Raw genomic sequence first — 18,564 nt, 5'->3', positions numbered from 1 at the left:
ATACCCTGATTATGTATTGGTAACAGCTGTGGTGGTGGGGGAGGCTGTGGTAATGGAGCTGGCTGAGGGGTCACAGGACTAAGGACAGCAGTGAATAAGTCCTCCACATCCTTTCCTCCAAGCTCTGTGAGATAAAATAGTAAAAGCATTAAAAGACAATAGCCGGTCAGAGTATAGGGAATGCCAATCAAATAAGATAGAAAATCAGAACACAAATACCTGGAATTTTATATAACTTTCCAAGAATTGCTCCTAGGATAAAATAAAGAAATAGAAATATTAACTATCAATCCACTACACTGACACAAAATAGCAAATAATTGATACAGAAACAATCAGAACATAAAAGTTAAATTCTAAATAGGCATGCAGAAATCTTTGAAAATCATATTTACTCATGTCTTTTAGAAAGCCTAGATGTAGGGCAAATATTTTACCATCTGTGACCATTTTGTCTAGTTCAGGACTGAGAATGCCATCTAGTTGCTCTTCACTTAATGGTCGTGAACTCTGATTAACACTTGGATGAGGCAAAGAGGAAGGATCGTCAGCAATAGGACCCATATCTAAAACAGCAAGGTAAATAAATTAAAAGTGAATTCAGAACACTCACATCAAATGCATAACACTATTTTATCTGCATCAATATATAATATGTGAATTAATTAGGATTGTTATATAGTCAATCAATAAAAATAAAACACAGTGTATTAATAAACTTAAGTGCCACTTAAAGTTATCATTTAAACAAAGTAAATATATTTCTTGAGGAACAAAAGAATATACTAAATTTTTGCATGGCATTTCTCTGTAAAAAAAAAAACCACCCATATTTAGATAGAAATTTATGAGAAGTTGACCAATAAAGAACTGCATTAACTTTGAAAACAGTGGCATCAAATGTACAGTTTAGTCATCTTAAGTAGTATTCAAAGAAGATAAGTTTCATGTAAGTTAATCAAAAGCTCTAAAATGCTCTATTAATGTTTAAGTAAATAATCTTTTTAAAGTAATAAATTATAAATATTTTAAATGGTTGGTTGTCACATTCTGAAGATATAAATTATATTTATAATTTGAATATGCTTTACCTCTTACATATTGCTATTTTAAACAACACACATGTAGAAGTGGTCTATCACTTTTTCATGCTTTCAATAATGCTATTAACAGTAAAGACTTTTGTCTGATCTTTTTAAATCATTATTAGGAGTTAACATTAATATGTGGATAACATGAATTACACATTAATGAGAATAAAAATCACTCATAAAAAAACTTATAAGAATTTCACCCAAAGTACAGTGTAAAGTATACTAATCTTTAGTTGCACACAAAAAGAGAAAAGCAAATTATGGATTAGTGATATATTAGCACTACTAACAAATATGCATGCACCTACAGTTGTTTTAGCTGAAACCACTACCAAAAAAGAAGACTAATTCTAGTCAGCAGTCATCCTTAGCTCAGTTTCTTACCAAATGGAAAAGGTGAGCTCTCAACCTGGAAAGTGCATAAATCAAGACCTACAAGACCCAAACCAAATAAAATGGATGATTACCATTAAGAGAAGGGAGTAGGGGGAATGCAAATAAAAGAAGAAACAAGATATGGCAAGACTGTAAGGCAACAAGCCTTGAATTTTGATGCAATTAGAAAGGGAACAGAAATTAACTAACTTGCTATATTCCCCTCCTAAAGCAGGAAAGCCGAGGTAGATCAAATAAAATGTTGAGTTCTTTGACAAAGCAAAAAGAGAACACACTTCAGTTACTAGGAAACAGGCAAAAGACCACACTTGTTCCACACATATACCTCTCACATCACAAAACAGAAATTGGGCAAACAGTATTCATATGTACCTGAATGATCAACTGATTTTGCTAGGTCATCTGAAATTATTCCAAGAATGTCATCATCTGTGTTTAAGACTTCAGAAATATCAGCTAATGGGTCATCAGCAGTACCTAAATACAGTAAGTATATTTATAAAAATTCAGTATTTTCCTCAGTGTTAAATTCTAAAATACCCTTAACTCATCCATAACTTTGCTAAATATTGAGAGTTGAGCTGATGCTGAAGCAAGCGCTACAATGATGAGAACTAAAGTTTATTACTCCCAAAGGCACTCTAAAGTTTTGAATAACAAAATTATTAAAAATTCAGGCTTTTTATTTTGTGACCAATATGTATTAACAAAGTAAAATTTTAAGTAAAGACCTGTAGGTAACAAAAGTAAATCAGAATGCTAAAACAAACAAAACCGAAAAATTCAGTAACTGGTACCCCTAAAATCACATTGAGAACATAAAACACATGGAAGTTAACAGAATATGCAAGACTAACCCATGATTTAGAAATTCTATGTAAATCATAAGCCAAGTGCCACACTACTTCCAGCACTGCCGCTCACACCAGTTACCTACTCACTCACTCACTAAAAACTATTTCAGTATCCACAGAACTAGATTAATCACGCAGTGATCCACTCGCTAGAACCTACACAACAGTGACTGAAACAGTGCATGCTCTCAAGGAGCACCTCAAAACGCATCCTCCGAGGAGCTGGACAGCAATTCAACGCCACTACTGTAAATGCTATTAAAAAAAATAACGAGAAAAAAGTCTTAAAACTAAGACATGTTATGTAAGATTGTTAGGGCTGACCTTTTGAAAGCAGAAATCTAAATGAAATGTGGGAATAATTAATGTACCAAAGAAGGAGAGAACAGTTGGGGCAGAGGGAAAGCCGATGTGAAGCTTGGGATTCACTTCGAAGTGTAATGGAAAGTTGTTGGAAGACTGAAAGACAGACAGGGGATAACATGACTGAAACTCTAAAGGGAACGTGCTGGCTGCTATGTACACAACAGATGTAGAGTTGGAGTGGGAGGAAGGACTGCTGGGGAGGCCCAGAGACTACTTCAAAGGCTACTAGGAGACCACAGCACGGTGAGGGAGAGGTGGTGACAGTCTACACAATGAAGACAGGGAAAGCTAACATAAGGAGTGGCTGGCTGCGGACACATCTTGAAGGTCAATGCAAATTTGTGAATGGATAACATGGAATTTGAAAAAATAAAATGCCAAGGATTCTTAAAAAAAAAAAAAAATCTGAGTTAATCAAGCTGGAAAATACTGGAACTCTTTTTTTTTGGTGGGTTGTAAACAACACTTTCACTTTCATTGATTTGATTTTTTTTTTTTTTTTTTTTTATTTGACAGGTAGAAATACAGACAGTGAGAGAGAGAGACAGAGAGAAAGGTCTTCCTTCCATTGGTTCACTCCCCAAATGGCCACTACGGCTGGCACTGCACTGATCCAAAGGCAGGAGCCAGGTGCTTCTCCTGGTCTCCATGCGGGTGCAGGGCCCAAGCACTTGGGCCATCCTCCACTGCCCTCCTGGACCACAGCAGAGAGCTGGCCGGGAAGAGGGGCAACCGGGATGCCAACACCACAGGCAGAGGATTAACCAAGTGAGCCACAGCGCCAGCCCCAATACTGGAACTCTTATTTAGGCCAGTTTAGGCCAGTTTTAGTAATTATATGTCATTCAGTTAAAGAATATCTGAAAGTTGGAACCAATTTTAAGCCTGTTTTTACTTAAAAAAAAAAAAAAGCTGTGGGCATAAACATACTCCAGATCAAATACCTCTATGAAATAGTTTTGGAGTCTTTAAACATTTTCTTCAAATATAATTCATACAAAACAACATAATTTTTGAACTGGAAAGTTAATGGAAATTTTGTACACCAAATATTCAGGAAATTAAAGTATTTCCATAATGTATTCTCTAGACAACAGTGCCTTTTAGTGAGCTGACATGTGGTACAGTGGTTAAGTCACTGCTTGCAATGCCAGCATCCCACATGAAGACCAATTCAAGTCCTGGCTGCTCCGCTTCTGATTCAGGTCCCTGCTAAAGGCACCAGGGAAAGCAAGAGAAGATGGCCCAAGGACTTGGGCCCTGCCACACATGTATCCCAGATGCAGTTCTTGGTTCCTGGCTTAGGCCTGGCCATTTAGCCAATTTCGGGAGTGAACCAGTCTCTGTCTCTAACTATGCCTTTGAAATAAATGAATCAATCTTTATCATTTTGTTGAAAGGTGCATTTTGATGAAAAAAAATTTCTAGGGACTAGCGTTGTAGCATTGTGGGTAAAGCCACCAACTGTGATGCCAGAATCCCATATAGGTGCTGGTTTGAGTTATGGCTTCTCCACTTCCAATCCAACTCCCTGCTAATGGCCTGGGAAAAGCAGCAGCAGATGGCCCAGTACTTGGGCCCCTGCCACCCATGTGGGAGACCTGCATGAAGCTTCTGGCTCCCGCCTGGCTGATGCATCTATTTGGGGAATGAACCAGTAGATAGAAGAGATCTCTCTCTCTGTATTCTTTCAAATAAATAAATCAATCTTTAAAAAAATAAAATGTAGTCACAGGGTTTACTTCCAGGAAACCATCAAATACCAAGTCCCTTCCGTAGGCCTCCAAATCTGCAATTCTGGAATCTATGGTTACAGACCTGATGGGTATGGAGGGTTGACTTTATTTCAGCCCAGGCTACATACAGTTAAAACTCATTTTTCGAGCCGGCGCCGTGGCTCAATAGGCTAATCCTCCACCTTGCGGCGCCGGCACACAGGGTTCTAGTCCCGGTCGGGGCACCGGATTCTGTCCCGGTTGCCCCTCTTCCAGGCCAGCTCTCTGCTATGGCCAGGGAGTGCAGTGGAGGATGGCCCAGGTGCTTGGGCCCTGCACCCCATGGGAGACCAGGAAAAGCACCTGGCTCCTGGCTCCTGCCATCGGATCAGCGCGGTGCGCCGGCTGCAGTGGCGGCCACTGGAGGGTAAACCAACGGCAAAGGAAGACCTTTCTCTCTGTCTCTCTCTCTCACTGTCCACTCTGCCTGTCAAAAAAAAAAAAAAAAAAAAAAAAACAACAACTCATTTTTCGGGGCTGGCGTTGTGGTGCAGTGTGTTAAGTAGTCACCTATAATGCCAGAATCGCATGAGAACCAGTTCGAGTCCTGGCTGCTCTACTTCTGAAGCAGCTCCCTACTAATGCACCTGGGAGGGCAACAGAAAATTGCCCAATTGCTTGGACACCTGTCACGCATGTGGCAACCTGGCTCCTAGCTTCAGCCTGGCCCAACCCTGGCCATTGTGCCATTTGGAGAGTGAACCAGTGGATAGAAACTCTGTCTTGTCCTTTCTCTCTGACTTTAAAGAATCTTACAAAAAATTTTTTCTGTGAAAGGATGCCTCTAAAGTGTTTTCCAAAATGTGCATAAAATTAACACAGTAGGGGCTGGCACTGTAGCATAGTGGGTAAAGCCACTGCCTACAGTGCTGGTATTCCAAATGGGTGCTGGTTCAAGTCCTGGCTGTTCCACTTCTGATTCAGCGCCTGGGAAAGCAGTAGAAGATGGCCCAAGTCCTTGGGGTCATTGCACCCATGTGGGAGACTTCCTGAAAGAAGCTCCTGGCTCCTGTATAGGGATCCACCCAGTACTGGCCATTGTGAACATCTGGGGAGTGGACCAGTGGATGGAAGATCCTTCTCCTGCTCTCTCTCTGCCTCTCTGTAACTCTGCCTTCCAAATAAATCAATCTTTTTTTTAAAAATTAACACAGTAACAAATGTAATCAATGGGAAAACTGGAGGCCTGTCAGAAGAATAGGAATTTACAATTGATAGCATTAGAAAAAACCTAAGGGGGGGGGATGGGGCGGAGGAGCGGGCACAGAAATAGTTATCACTATTCTTCCATGTCCAAATGAGTTGAACTCCTACAGCCTTGCTGATGTTTATTTACAAACACATGAAGTTTTCTTACCTTTTCCTGATTCACAGTAATTCCGACAGTCACTGCATCTAGGACAATAGTTCTCAACCAGGAACAATACAGCCCACCAAGGGATATCTGAGACTTTCATATCTATAGACTTTTTTTAATTGTTAGGAAGCCAGGGATGGTGTTAAACATCTTACAAGGTACTAGACACCCAGCCTCCTTGCTACAACAAAGCATCATCTGGCCTGAGCTGTCAACAGTGAGAAACTATAATCTGGGGAAATGTATTTCAAAAACAAAACAGGAAAATAAGTTCCCAACTATGACATTATTTTTGATTTTAGAATTTCTTTGGATTGTATTATTAATAAATACCTCTCTTAACCTGAGTTGAAGATTATTATAGCAGTAATTCACCAACTATGGTCAAACTCAGAAGAGTGTAACTGTTTTCTTTTATAACTCTTAATTTTCGTTGTAGTAACAAAGATAAATTGGTTTGCCAAAACTTACAGACCTTTTCACCTAACATAGCTACAATTACTTAATTAAAACCACGCCTTTCAATAAGCTTGATTTTCAGAATGCACAGGAAGTCAAACAAAAGCATTTCAAAGGATTAATTTTAAAAGGAAGATCTATGTTACACAATATAAAGAAAGCATGTGTGAAATATTCCCCCTACCTTGAGTTCCAAGTTTTGCAGGAGCTGAGGATGAGCTAAGTAGTGGATCTAATGAAGGATCCAAAAAATTTGTATTCATGTGTGTTTTATAGGAAAGCTGAGCTGCATCTTCTGATAGACTATCTAAACTCAACTTGTTTTGTCTACTTGTATCTAGAAGATCTTTTCCAAAGAAAGCTTCCTAGATAAAGATAAACACATATGAAAATGATCAGTTACAAAACTCTAAATATGAACAGATCATTCTGTCATCACTTCTGACAAGGGAGCAGAAATAACAGAAAAGCTTTGTATTTAACAATATAGAAAATGAATATAATATAGAATGATCTCATTAATTCTTTTTTCCCTTATTTTAAAAATAATCATTTTTGTAGTTTTACTAGAGAAAAAAAAAGTATGCAAATAAAACATTCATGCCAAATGTGTTTCTGGCAACTGCAGAATAATAATTCAATTCCAAGAGATTAAACTGCAATAAAATTTAAAGGTTGATAGATTTGCAATACTTTCAGCACCTTAATATATAATATAAGCAAAACTAAAGCTTCATGAATATTATTAATATTTATAAATTACTTGCAGAGAGTATCATAAGATTTTGATCTACAGCTTTAATATTTACATACTTCAAGGCAGATTTAGTAATCTTGCATTGATTCATATAACCATACAGGAGCTTCCACTATAAATATGAATGAGAGTTTTTTATAGTTGTTTTACCCATAGAATGTGTGCAACATTTACAGCTATTAAAGGCTTTTGGCTTTTCCTTCATTTACTTATAGCAACACTTCTCCATTTCAATATGCATGCTCTGTTCTAGAGGCTAGTGTTGAAAGCTGAGTTCTTTTCAAATACAGGATCTCTTCCCAAACATCCCAAGAATCAAGACTAAAGACAAAAAGGAAGCACTCAAGATCCCTTTTTTTATCTTCAACCTAGCAAATCTGCTTTAGTCTATTTTCTATAACATGGTTTGTCTGGAAGAAGGATCCTTTGTGGATGACAACGTTTCAGCAGCTATTAAAACTTAACACACACTCACTAAATATGTAAACACAAAAACTTTCACTGCAGCATTTTTTATAATACCAACAAGTGAAAATGGCCTTAATGTTCATCAATAGAAATACGACCAAATAAAATAGATACGGAAAATATAAACAACAATACAGCAGTTGTAAGGAAGTATATGGAGGGCTGGCATTGTGGTGCAATATGTTAAGCCACTGCCTGGGGCGCCAGCAGTCCTGGATGCTCCACTTTCAATCCAGCTCTTTTGCAAGTGGCAACACAGTTCAAGATGGCCCAAGTGCTTGGGCCCCTGTTACCCACATGGGAGACCTGGATGAACTTCGAGGCTCCTGGCTCTGGCCTGGCCCAGCCCTGGCCCAGCCCTGGCCACTATGGCCATTTGGGGAGTGAACCAGTGGATGGAAGATCTCACTCTATGTCTTTCTCTATCTGTAACTCTGCCTATCAAACAAACAAATAAATCTTCTAAAAAAGAAAAAAGTATATGGAGTCATGAGATTAGAGATTGAAAGCAAGTTGAATATGTCCAAGAAAATATAGATCTCCAGACTATTATAAGTATGCAAAAATACATTTTTATAAAAAGTTCTGGAAGCACAAAAAGTAAATGTTAAAAAACACTTGGCTAATTTTTGAAAGGGGTTTGGTAGATGTGGGTGAAGTCTGGTAGAGATGAAGAAAATATATTTGATTTGAAATTTTCACAGAAACCAAATGTTTTACTCTGAAAAAAAAATTCTAAAAATTCATAAAGTTAGAACATATTTGTTTACTGGTAAATAGAAAATTATTCATCTATCACCAATGCTTTTTGTCATTGGGGAAAATGCTGAATAGCATAAAACATCTCAGAAGTTTGGACATAAATTTGAGAAACACCATTAGCAAGAATTCTTTTTCAATGACTCATGGTAACTTCATTTGTATTTATATAAAAATTTGGTAATATAAAAAATTCTTATTAATTTGCTGAGCGTTTCAATCACCACAGTTTATGCCAGAGTGGCTACAGATTTCCAACTTGGTATTTATCAGCAAGACTAAGAAGCAAGCAGAGGTTACGGATCCACAATGAGAGTCTCTTAAAGACTCATGCTACTATGAGCTATCAGTGGACTGCATAAATATTTCTGCTGGGGAGATTATATAGTTTATCTTGACATACTGTGACTAGTAAGACAAATTACACAGAGTGTTACTCTGTCACAATGTATTTCCCCAGATCAATGGCAAAAATACAATGATCACAAGATGTGCAGAACCATTACAAAGGCTTCCCACACAATAAACTTTAAAAAGAACAAAAAAGAAGTTAGGTGTTACTAAGGAAGCAATTCCACTCAAACAGCACAGCAGCAATAGGATTTCAAATGCAGTACTTTTAAAGGCTCTTTAGCAAAGTATTAAAAAGTCAGTTTCATACTTTCACAAGCAACTGAATATAAATTACACATTATAGAAGTATCATTAGGAGGAGGAGCAGACAACCTTCTCAGAACTCCCAGAAAGGACTATTGAAAAGGAAGGCAAAGGCAGTTACTTAATAACAAAAGAGGTACAAATAAGGATAATCTGCATTGCAAAGGACAATTTTCTGGCCAATAAAATTACTATTTGAAGAAAAAAGGTACAAAAGTAGAATGAAAGGGAATGAGGGGAAAATAGGACATTTATTAAGGATATTTAACAAAAAATTAAGTACATGAGTATCTAATTTAATTTCTGAACATTTCTGCGATTAGGCACTACAAAAACTTTATAGTTGAGAAAACTGGCACAGAGACGGTAAAAAGTGTGACGTTACACAACTAACTGGTAGCAGAGAGGTATTTAAAACCAGGAATTTTGCGCTGGGTGTGTGCCCTTGAGGGTAAAGCCAAGGCCTGCAAAGCCTGAATCCCATTGAGGTGCCTAGTGCTTCACTTCTGATCTAGCTCCCTGCGAATGGCCCAGAAAAAGCAATGGAAGATGGCCTAAGTATTTGGGTGTCTGCCACCCATGTGGGAGACCCAGAGGAAGTTCCTGGCTTCAGCCTGGCCTAGCCATGGCCACTGCAGTCATCTGGGCAGCATATCAGCAGACGCAAGACCTTTCTTTCTCTCTCTCTCTCTCTCTCTCTCTCTCTTTCTGTAGCTCTGAATTTCATGTAAATGTATAAATAAATGAATGAATACATATATACATACATAAAGCAAAGCAGCCAGCCAGCCAGCCAGCCAGGATTCTTAGACTTTAAAAGCTGAACCTTTTAACAGGAATATGGTCATTAACATATTGGTAAGTACAGTTACCAAAATGAAAACTGAGGAAATTTTGTTAGCTGAAAACAAATGTATTTTAAAACCAATTAAAATGTACAATTCAAGCAATGAAGAAACATTAAGGCCACAGTTCTATGGGAGTTGACAGATGAGAGCAACAGACAGTGAGATTAGGATGGACGCTCAATAGCAGTCTATCAAATTCGACTCATTCATATGAAGAAAAAGAAGCCCAGAAAGGGTGAAGAACATGCTCAGCTGAAAATTAGCTAATGACAAAACCAATGTTCTAATATAGAACAGTTCCAATACATCATATATAACAATTCTGTGACCCAATGTTTGCAAGAAGCAACAATTCTTTTTCCCAATCCACGCCTATCAAACAAAAACAATTCTTTGGCTGAAATATTTGGTTTACAAAGCCTCTAATCGAGACAAATTATTATTACAGTTAAAATTCTGACAACTAAACAACTATTTTCATTCAATAATCAAAATTACTGTAATATCTACTGGCAAAGACAATTTTAAAAATTGATATTTTTTTAAGAGGTAGGCAGACAGAGACACACTCCCATGTCCTGGTTCATTCCCCAAAGCCACAGCCAGGAAAGCAATACAGGTCTCCCACTTGGATGGCAGGAATCCCATTACTTCAGTCATCATCCGGCCGCCTACAGTCTGCATTAGCAGGTGCTGGAGTTGGAAACTGGAACCAGGAATCAAACTCAGGTACTTCAATGTAGAATGCTTTCATCTTAGCTGCTAGGTTAAACACTCCCATGACCAGGGGAAATTTTAATGGCAGTTAGGCTCGAAGCATACACAGATGTCATTAGTTTGGAAAAGGGAGCTGACTGGAGCAGTAGGTCACATACAGCAGGTTAAATGCTGCTTGGAACCTCTGCATCCCATATGGGAGTGTAGGTTCAAGTTCCAGCTACTCTGCTTCTGATCCAGCTTCCTCCTAGTTTGTCTGGGAGGCCAAGCACAACGGCTCAAGTACTCAAGTCCCTTCCACCAATGTTGGAGACCCGGATGGGGCTTTCCCACTCCAAAATGTTCTTGTTTTGGCTTCAAAACCACTCAGCCATGAGCAAATGGCAAAGAGAGAGAACTTGAAGTATCAAACCACAAAAAGGGATAAAATGTAAATTTTTACCAGGCCTTGGAATGTAAAAACAAACAACAAAAAAAACTGGCATTTATGAGTAAATGAAAACAAGTAAAGACAATAAAGACAATAAGCTTATTTTTTAAAGTTCAATGCATTACATTTTCTACATTAACAAAGTAGATATAATGTAAAACAAAATATTACTTGTAAATAGACAGGGAAAGTTTCTTCAAGTTTATTTTTCCTTTTTCGGTATCTCTTCTTTATTTTTTCAGTGCTTTCAGTAACAGAAACAGATTCATCAACTAGAGTATCTGGTAACTGTTCACTCCAGCCTACAACAATAATCATATTTATAAATACATAACATTTAACAAATTCAGACAAATCTACCTAATGTAATTTCATAGTTTACCAACATATGCAGTTTTGAATAAGTTGCATTATCCAAAAAGATCAAGCAAGTTTATTACTAACTTTTACAAATCAAAAATTTCATTTCATGTCTACTTAAATTAGCAATGTTTCCTAGTTTCTCTTGATAATCATCATTTTTTCGGCAAAGGAGAAACTTCTGTTTTTAACCACATTATGTTAAAGGTTTTTTTTTTTTTGTTAAAGGTATTTTAAAATGAAATACCCATTGCTCATTGAGTATGAAGAGATGGCTACTCACACACTTTTAACGGGAATTTACTAGACAAAAATGTTTTTTAAATTGTTTTGGGAAAATGAAAAAGATCTTGAAAATAATGTGTGCCCTTCCATGTAACAATCCTAAGTTCAAAAATTTACTGTAAATGAGATGTTTATACACATACATGAGGGTAATTAAATTCCATTTTCTATGAACTTTTTGAAAGAAATTTAAAAACCCTGCATATGAAATCTTTAAAAACGGAAAGGAAAATATGAATTACGAATCAAATGATGAAAGTATTTAAAACTTACTGCACAAAAATAAGCTTACCATCTAATTCCTTTTTCCATGAACTTTTTAAGTATCACAGGTTTAAAATATGACTATGAATATTCTCATGAATATTTATTATGAACAAAAGCATATTGATGAGCATATTCATAACATCAGAGTATGTAAACAAAACAAATCTTGGAGTCAGGAATAGCGGAAAAGTACACTACTTGAAACAGAAAAGTAAACAATCAAGCAATACTCATATACTTCCTAAGAGTAAGGCAAATAGTACACCCTCCCAAAAATTAAAATTGGCACTTTTGTTGTTAGATGACATGAACTAACTCTTATGAAAACAACTAAAACTAGCCTTTTAAACATAATGTAAATTTAAAAAATATAAGGTCAAAAGGGGGATGAGGGAAGGAGAGAGTGAAAAAGGGGAGGGGAGGAGGAAGAGGGAATATTACTGCATTCTCAGAAATGGAGACCAGGCTGTAGCATAGCTGGTTAAGCCACCACCTGAGACACCAGCATCCCATACAGGTGCCTGATCAAGCCCATCTACTCTATTTCTGATTCAGTTCCTTGTTAATACACCTGGGAAAGCATCAGAAGATGGCCCAAGTGTTTGAGCCCCTGCCATCCATGTGGGAGACCTGAAGAAGATCCTGGCCTCTGCCTGGCCCAGCCCTGACTTTTGCAGTCATTTGGGAAGTGAACCCAGCGGATGGAAGATCTCTCTGTGTCTGTGTTTCTCCAACTCTGCCTTTCAAATAAATAAAATAAATCTTAAAAAGAGAGCGAGAGAGAGAGAGAAATTGCATCTACAAACTAATCTGAATCTGCTAAAAAGTCATTAAAATTTTTTCAAATCCTAAAAATTTCCACCAAAAACTGTGGATAAACATTTTTAAAACAACCTTCTAAGTATACTAGTGATCTTTCTAGAACATAAAGAATCTGCAAAGACCAAAAGTATGGTAAGGAATAATCTATAAAAAATGAGTAAAGCTGTCTGAAATTTGGTGAAATACAGTGTCTTTCAACTCTAGGTTTCAGAACACACAGGGAACAGAACACATTCTTTAAGACCTCTCTACAGTGTATAGAAAATACCTGGAGGTACTACACATTGCATGGGTGAGTGAAGAAATACAACCTCACACCAAAACCATAACTCACGTCTCCCCTGTCATCATCAATACCAAAGAAAACTTTCTTCCCACAGAATTCATACACCCAAAATAGCTCTAATGAATTTATAGAACATGGGTGGACTTCATAGTAAAAATGGAGTCCTAAAGTCATTCTAGGATCAGCGCGATGCGCCGGCCACAGCAGCCATTGGAGGGTGAACCAACGGCAAAGGAAGACCTTTCTCTCTCTCTCACTGTCCACTCTGAGAAAGAAAAGAAAGAAAAGAAAGAAAAGAAAGAAAAGGAAGGAAGGAAGGAAGGAAGAAAGGAAGAAAGAAAGGAAGAAAGAAAGAAAGGAAGGAAGAAAGGAAGGAAGGAAGAAAGGAAGGAAGGAAGAAAGACAGAGAGAAAGAAAGAAAGAGAAAGAGAAAGAGAAAGAGAAAGAGAAAGAATGAAAGAAAGACAGACAGAAAGAAAGAAAGAAAGAAAGAAAGAAAGAAAGAAAGAAAGAAAGAGAAAGACAGACAGACAGACAGAAAGACAGACAGACAGACAGAAAGAAAGAAAGAAAAAAAACCAGTCATCCTAGGAAAGTACTGTGCCATGTTCCTAGAAATTCAAACAACATTCCAAATAATATGAACAGTTAAAAAATGTGCATTTCTCATACAATCAATAAATTGGGACTAGTAGAGGCAGCAGATAGAAACAATAGAATCAGATGATAAAATCAATCATGCAAATATTTTATTCTAATTCCTTTTGTTACATAAATTCAACTGAAGTAGGACTAAGTTTTTAAAAGACACTACAAAATGTTAAATATCAAAAAAAAGTAATTCAGAAAAGAAAAACTGCATAAGAAATTTAAACCCAATGTTTGAGGTTCAATTACACCCAGAAGAAGGAACATAATACTGAACTAAAAGGAAGATCTAAAGAAATTAGGTAGAGGACAAAATAAAGACAGCTATGTAGTAGTTTAGACACCATTTCAAATGGCCACATCCCACTCTGGAATGCCTGGATTTGAATTCTGGCCCTAGCTTCCAACTGATGTATATCCTCAGAGGCAGCAGATGGTGGCTTGAGCATCCAAGCCCCTACCACACATGTGGGAGACGTGGACTGATTCCCAGCTCCTAGCTTTAGCCTGGGCAAGCCTAGATTTTGTGTGCATTTCAGGAATGAACAACTGGATAGAAGACTCTCTCACTCTCACTCTCTCTTCCTCTCAAGTAAAAATCAAGCATAAAAAAAGGAAAAAGATGGAAAACATAAAATAGTTTCATAATTAGGATTTTACAGGATATAGACCATTAGGGAACTTCCTTTCTTTATAAATTTTAAGATTTATTTATGTGAGAGATGGGAGAAGTGAGGACGAATAGGGAAAGAAGGTTGAGGAGGAGGAAAAGGGAGAGAGAGAAGGAAGAGGAGGAGGAGGGAGAAGAGGAGGAGGAGGGAGAAAAGGAGAAGGAAGAAGAGAGAGATGGAGCAGGAAACAGAATGGGCAAGCATGAGAAGAGATAGCGAATGCATGTACCCACCAATTCACTCCACAAATGACAGCAAAGCCAAGAGCTGCAGCCAGGAACTCAATCCAAGTCTCCCACATGGGTGGCAAGAACCCAATATCCTGAGACATTACCACTGACTCCCAGGGTCTGTGTTAAGAGGGAGCTTAAGACAGGTGCCAGAGACAAGTATTGAACCCACACACTCCAATATGGGATGCAGGTATCTTAATCACTAGGCCAAATGGCCACCCCATGGAGCTTTGTTAAGATGTGTGATAATTTCTGTCACCCACCCTAGCAACAGAAGGACTCTATTTAGAGACTATGCTGGAAACATCTCAATTCTCTTCAGGTTTCCTATTATGCATATTAAAGTATCTAATTGTACATATCATGACCAAAATGTTTGCAAACTCTTCATTAGAACCACTTCCCAAACTGACCCCCCCAAAAAAAAAAACAAAAAAACAAAAAAACAAAGGCACAGTATATTCTTAAGTCATAGTATGGCTTAAGCAATGATTTGGATTTCTTTGATGCTCAAATTGATAGTGACAAAGTTCACTGGAAGATCTGTTCCTAAAACACTATATAATTTTGTTAAATGTTCTTGGGATATCTTGCCACTTTAAAATAAACAGCCTAAAAGTTTCAAATTACATGTAAGTAGATCATATGTGAAAAGATAAGACAGGCAAGAGGGGGCCTTTTTTTCATGACCAGAAATTATCTTATGTAACTAATTTGTAAGCCTCTTAAATATTTATATTTACTATAGGAAACCAACTACCATCTTAAAATCTCAAAGGAATATAGTAGGGGCCAGCGCTGTGGCATAGTGGGTAAAGCCACCGCCTTCAGTGCCGGCATCCCATATGGATGCCGGTTCGAGTCCTGGCAGCTCCTCTTCCAGTCGAGCTCTCTGCTGTTGCCTGGGAGAGCAGTAGAAGATGGCCCAAGTCCTTGGGCCCCTGCACCCACATGGAAGACCTGGAGGGGACTCCTGGCTTCGGATTGGCACAGCTCTGGCCATTGCGGCCAATTGGAAAGTGAACCAGCATATGGAGGACTGGAGGACCGACCAACCGACTGACCGACCTCCCTCTCTCTCTGCCTCTCCCTCTCTCTGTGTAACTCTGACTTTCAAGTAAATCAATAAATCTTTTTTAAAGGATTTTATTTATTTATTTGAAAGGTAGAGTTACAGACAGTGAGAGTGAGAGACAGAGAGAAAGGTCTTCCTTCCATTGGTTCACTCCCCAAATGGCCACAACAGCTGAAGCTGCACCAATTTGAAGCCAGGAGCCAGGAGCTTCTTCCTGGTCTCCCATGTGAGTGCAGGGGCCCAAGCACTTGGGCCATCTTCTACTGCTTTCCCAGGCCACAGCAGAGAGCCGGATTGGAAGAGGAGCAGCTGGGAGTAGAACCGGCTAAATAAATCTTAAAAAAAAAAAAAAAAAAAAAAAAAAAGCGGGGGGGGGGGATATAGTCTATTGAATTTAAGCCATTTGCTTATCAAATACTATTGCTGTCACAAGTACAAACTCTAAAGACATTTAAATTTTAATAATTAACAAGAGGCAATAAGGTTATTCTTTCCAATAGAGCTATCAACACACAGGTGTTAAATCAAGCAAAATTAGTACCATACCATCATCTCTACTAGGCAGCTGCTCACAAACAGAGCCTGAAGAATCTTTTCTGATCACAGATCTTTTGGTTTTTCCTTGCCCAGTTCGACTTCTTTGCCGTACCATAAATCCGCCAATACCTATCCAAAACAGAAATTGGATAAGCTGATAAACAACTAATTTCTCCTCATAATTCCACAATAAGTAGGAAGAAATTCCTGTCTTAAATAACATTTTTCAAAGTTCAAACTGGAATAATCTGAACCAACAATCTCATTTTAATGCATAATAAAAGGTAGAAATAAGAAAAACTGTCAAGACCATTGTTGTAATTAAACAAGAATTTAAATCAATGAGTGTAAAGAAATGCATTTCCTTTTCTAGACAGTATCAGTAAATATTAAATTCTTGTTTATCAAATATTAGTAACTAAAAATTATTTGTACATTAACAGACTAATAATTTCTGTATTAGCTAGAGGTTAGAAGACACAAGCATTCTTTGATTGACATAACTAATTACTCGTTATTCATCATTATGGCCTTTACGTGTGAAGACACACGGAACTCTGTAGTTAAAAGCATGGAATTTGGAGCCAGACTATATAATTCTATGTTTAACTTCTCAGTGCCTTAATTCCTTTACTTGTAAAACTAGGATAATGTATACCACCTCCTCACACATATGACAATTCATAAATGAACATACATAATGGTTTGAATAGTGCCTGACACACAGTCAACACTAGGTTTTTAATCAAATGACAAAGCTATGTAGCTTTACATGCAAGCGGGGGGGAAAACTCATTGAATATAAGTTCCTAGAAGGAATCTGCGATGTCTAAAAAGAGTGCCCTCTTAAGCTTCATAATTTGGATGAAACATTTTAGCTTAGGGACTATACCCGGTCTGTATGGTTTTCTTTTCCTCTTTTTGATGCCATCTGGTCCTTCTACTCCTTTAGTTTCATCATCCACAGGTTCCCGTTCAGGACTAGATTCTGATTTCCCATCACAGTCCATAAGATCCCCTTCTAGAAAAAAGCAAGTGTACAGATGAAATTGAGAAAGCCAATAAAATACATAATCCCTACAGAATGAGAAATACAAGGCAATCACCAATCTATTCTAATCAGGCACCTGAGTAGGCAAAGGAGTCTAAAAGGAGATGGAAGAGGACACCAGTGTTTGGAAAAACTATGTTACTTGATAGAGTGTTCTCAGGAACTAAAACAAACATGAGCGAAAGACAAAGAAGAATTATAAATTATTTATAATTAATCATTCACATGCTTTTAATTTCATCTTCAGGTCCTGGATCCCAGAGTTGTCTTTCTAACCTAGAACTCTCTTGTACAGTACAATCACAGCTCTAACTACAGACTGCCTAGTTACTGAAAACTATATATCCAAACTGAGCTATTAATTTCAGATGAGTTTCTTCCATTTCAATAATATTAACAATCATTATTAAAATATAGGAAAATGCCCAAGAACATGGAAGACTAGAAGACAATCTTGACAATTTCCAATTTCTTCCAACCACAATCAATACACCTTAATAGCTCTCAAAAGTATTTCATGAGGGGACTTTATAAAGTTCTTGGAAAGATGGAATTAAAATATAAAACTTATTTTTAAAATATGAAACTTAGGCCGGCGCCATGGCTCAATAGGCTAATCCTCCACCTTGCGGCGCCGGCACACCGGGTTCTAGTCCTGGTCGGGGTGCCGGATTCTGTCCCGGTTGCCCCTCTTCCAGGCCAGCTCTCTGCTATGGCCAGGGAGTGCAGTGGAGGATGGCCCAGGTGCTTGGGCCCTGCACCCCATGGGAGACCAGGAAAAGCACCTGGCTCCTGGCTCCTGCCATCGGATCAGCGCGGTGCGCCGGCTGCAGCGGCGGCCATTGGAGGGTGAACCAACAGCAAAGGAAGACCTTTCTCTCTCTGTCTATCTCTCTCACTGTCCACTCTGCCTGTCAAAAAAAAAAAAAAAAAAAAAAAGAAACTTTATTTTGCAACATAAATCCAATCAAGTTAAAGACACTTTCGTGATACCATACATTCAAACCCTCCCTAAAGAAAAGACAATGTGGTCTTTAAAAAAAGTATTTATTTGAAAGGCAGGAAGAGAGGGAGACAAACAGACATCTTCCATTTGCTGGTTCCCTTCCCAAATTGCTGCAATGGTCAGGGATGGCCAATCAGAAGCCAGCAGCTTGTCCTACTTGGGTGGCAGAGACCCAATACTCAGGCCATCTTTCTGCTGCTTTCCCAGACACGTTAGCAAAGAGCGGGATCACAAGCAGAGCACTCAGGCTTGAACCTGCACTCATATGGGATGCTGGCATTGGAGGCAGCAGCTTAACCCACTGCACAACCACGCCAGCCCCAATGCAGTCTGTTTTTTTTTTTTTTTAATACTATTAACTGAATAAAAGAGGTTGCTCTTTTTAG

The 18,564-nt window shown here is 38.0% G+C and overlaps 1 protein-coding gene across 25 annotated transcripts in view; it reads right to left on the bottom strand.

Annotated features, from left to right (window-relative positions):
* The window catches only part of KMT2C (lysine methyltransferase 2C), a 422,602-nt gene that overhangs the window by 63,272 nt on the left and 340,766 nt on the right, over positions 1 to 18,564 (bottom strand). For 13 of the 25 annotated variants that reach the window (XM_051857072.2, XM_051857071.2, XM_070077273.1 and 10 more), the window contains 9 exons: positions 17,014 to 17,142; positions 16,131 to 16,250; positions 11,109 to 11,239; positions 6,486 to 6,666; positions 1,863 to 1,967; positions 1,479 to 1,526; positions 396 to 566; positions 220 to 252; positions 5 to 124 (listed from right to left, as the gene is read on the bottom strand). In XM_051857072.2, the coding sequence (XP_051713032.2) occupies positions 5 to 124; positions 220 to 252; positions 396 to 566; positions 1,479 to 1,526; positions 1,863 to 1,967; positions 6,486 to 6,666; positions 11,109 to 11,239; positions 16,131 to 16,250; positions 17,014 to 17,142 (1,038 nt within the window). The remainder of the gene's footprint in view (positions 1 to 4; positions 125 to 219; positions 253 to 395; positions 567 to 1,478; positions 1,527 to 1,862; positions 1,968 to 6,485; positions 6,667 to 11,108; positions 11,240 to 16,130; positions 16,251 to 17,013; positions 17,143 to 18,564) is intronic. The other 12 variants (XM_070077282.1, XM_070077291.1, XM_070077283.1 and 9 more) reach the window with 7 other exon arrangements.

Source organism: Oryctolagus cuniculus, chromosome 7, assembly GCF_964237555.1.
Source record: "Oryctolagus cuniculus chromosome 7, mOryCun1.1, whole genome shotgun sequence".
NCBI lineage: Eukaryota > Metazoa > Chordata > Mammalia > Lagomorpha > Leporidae > Oryctolagus > Oryctolagus cuniculus.
This window is presented reverse-complemented; position numbering and strand designations above follow the sequence as displayed.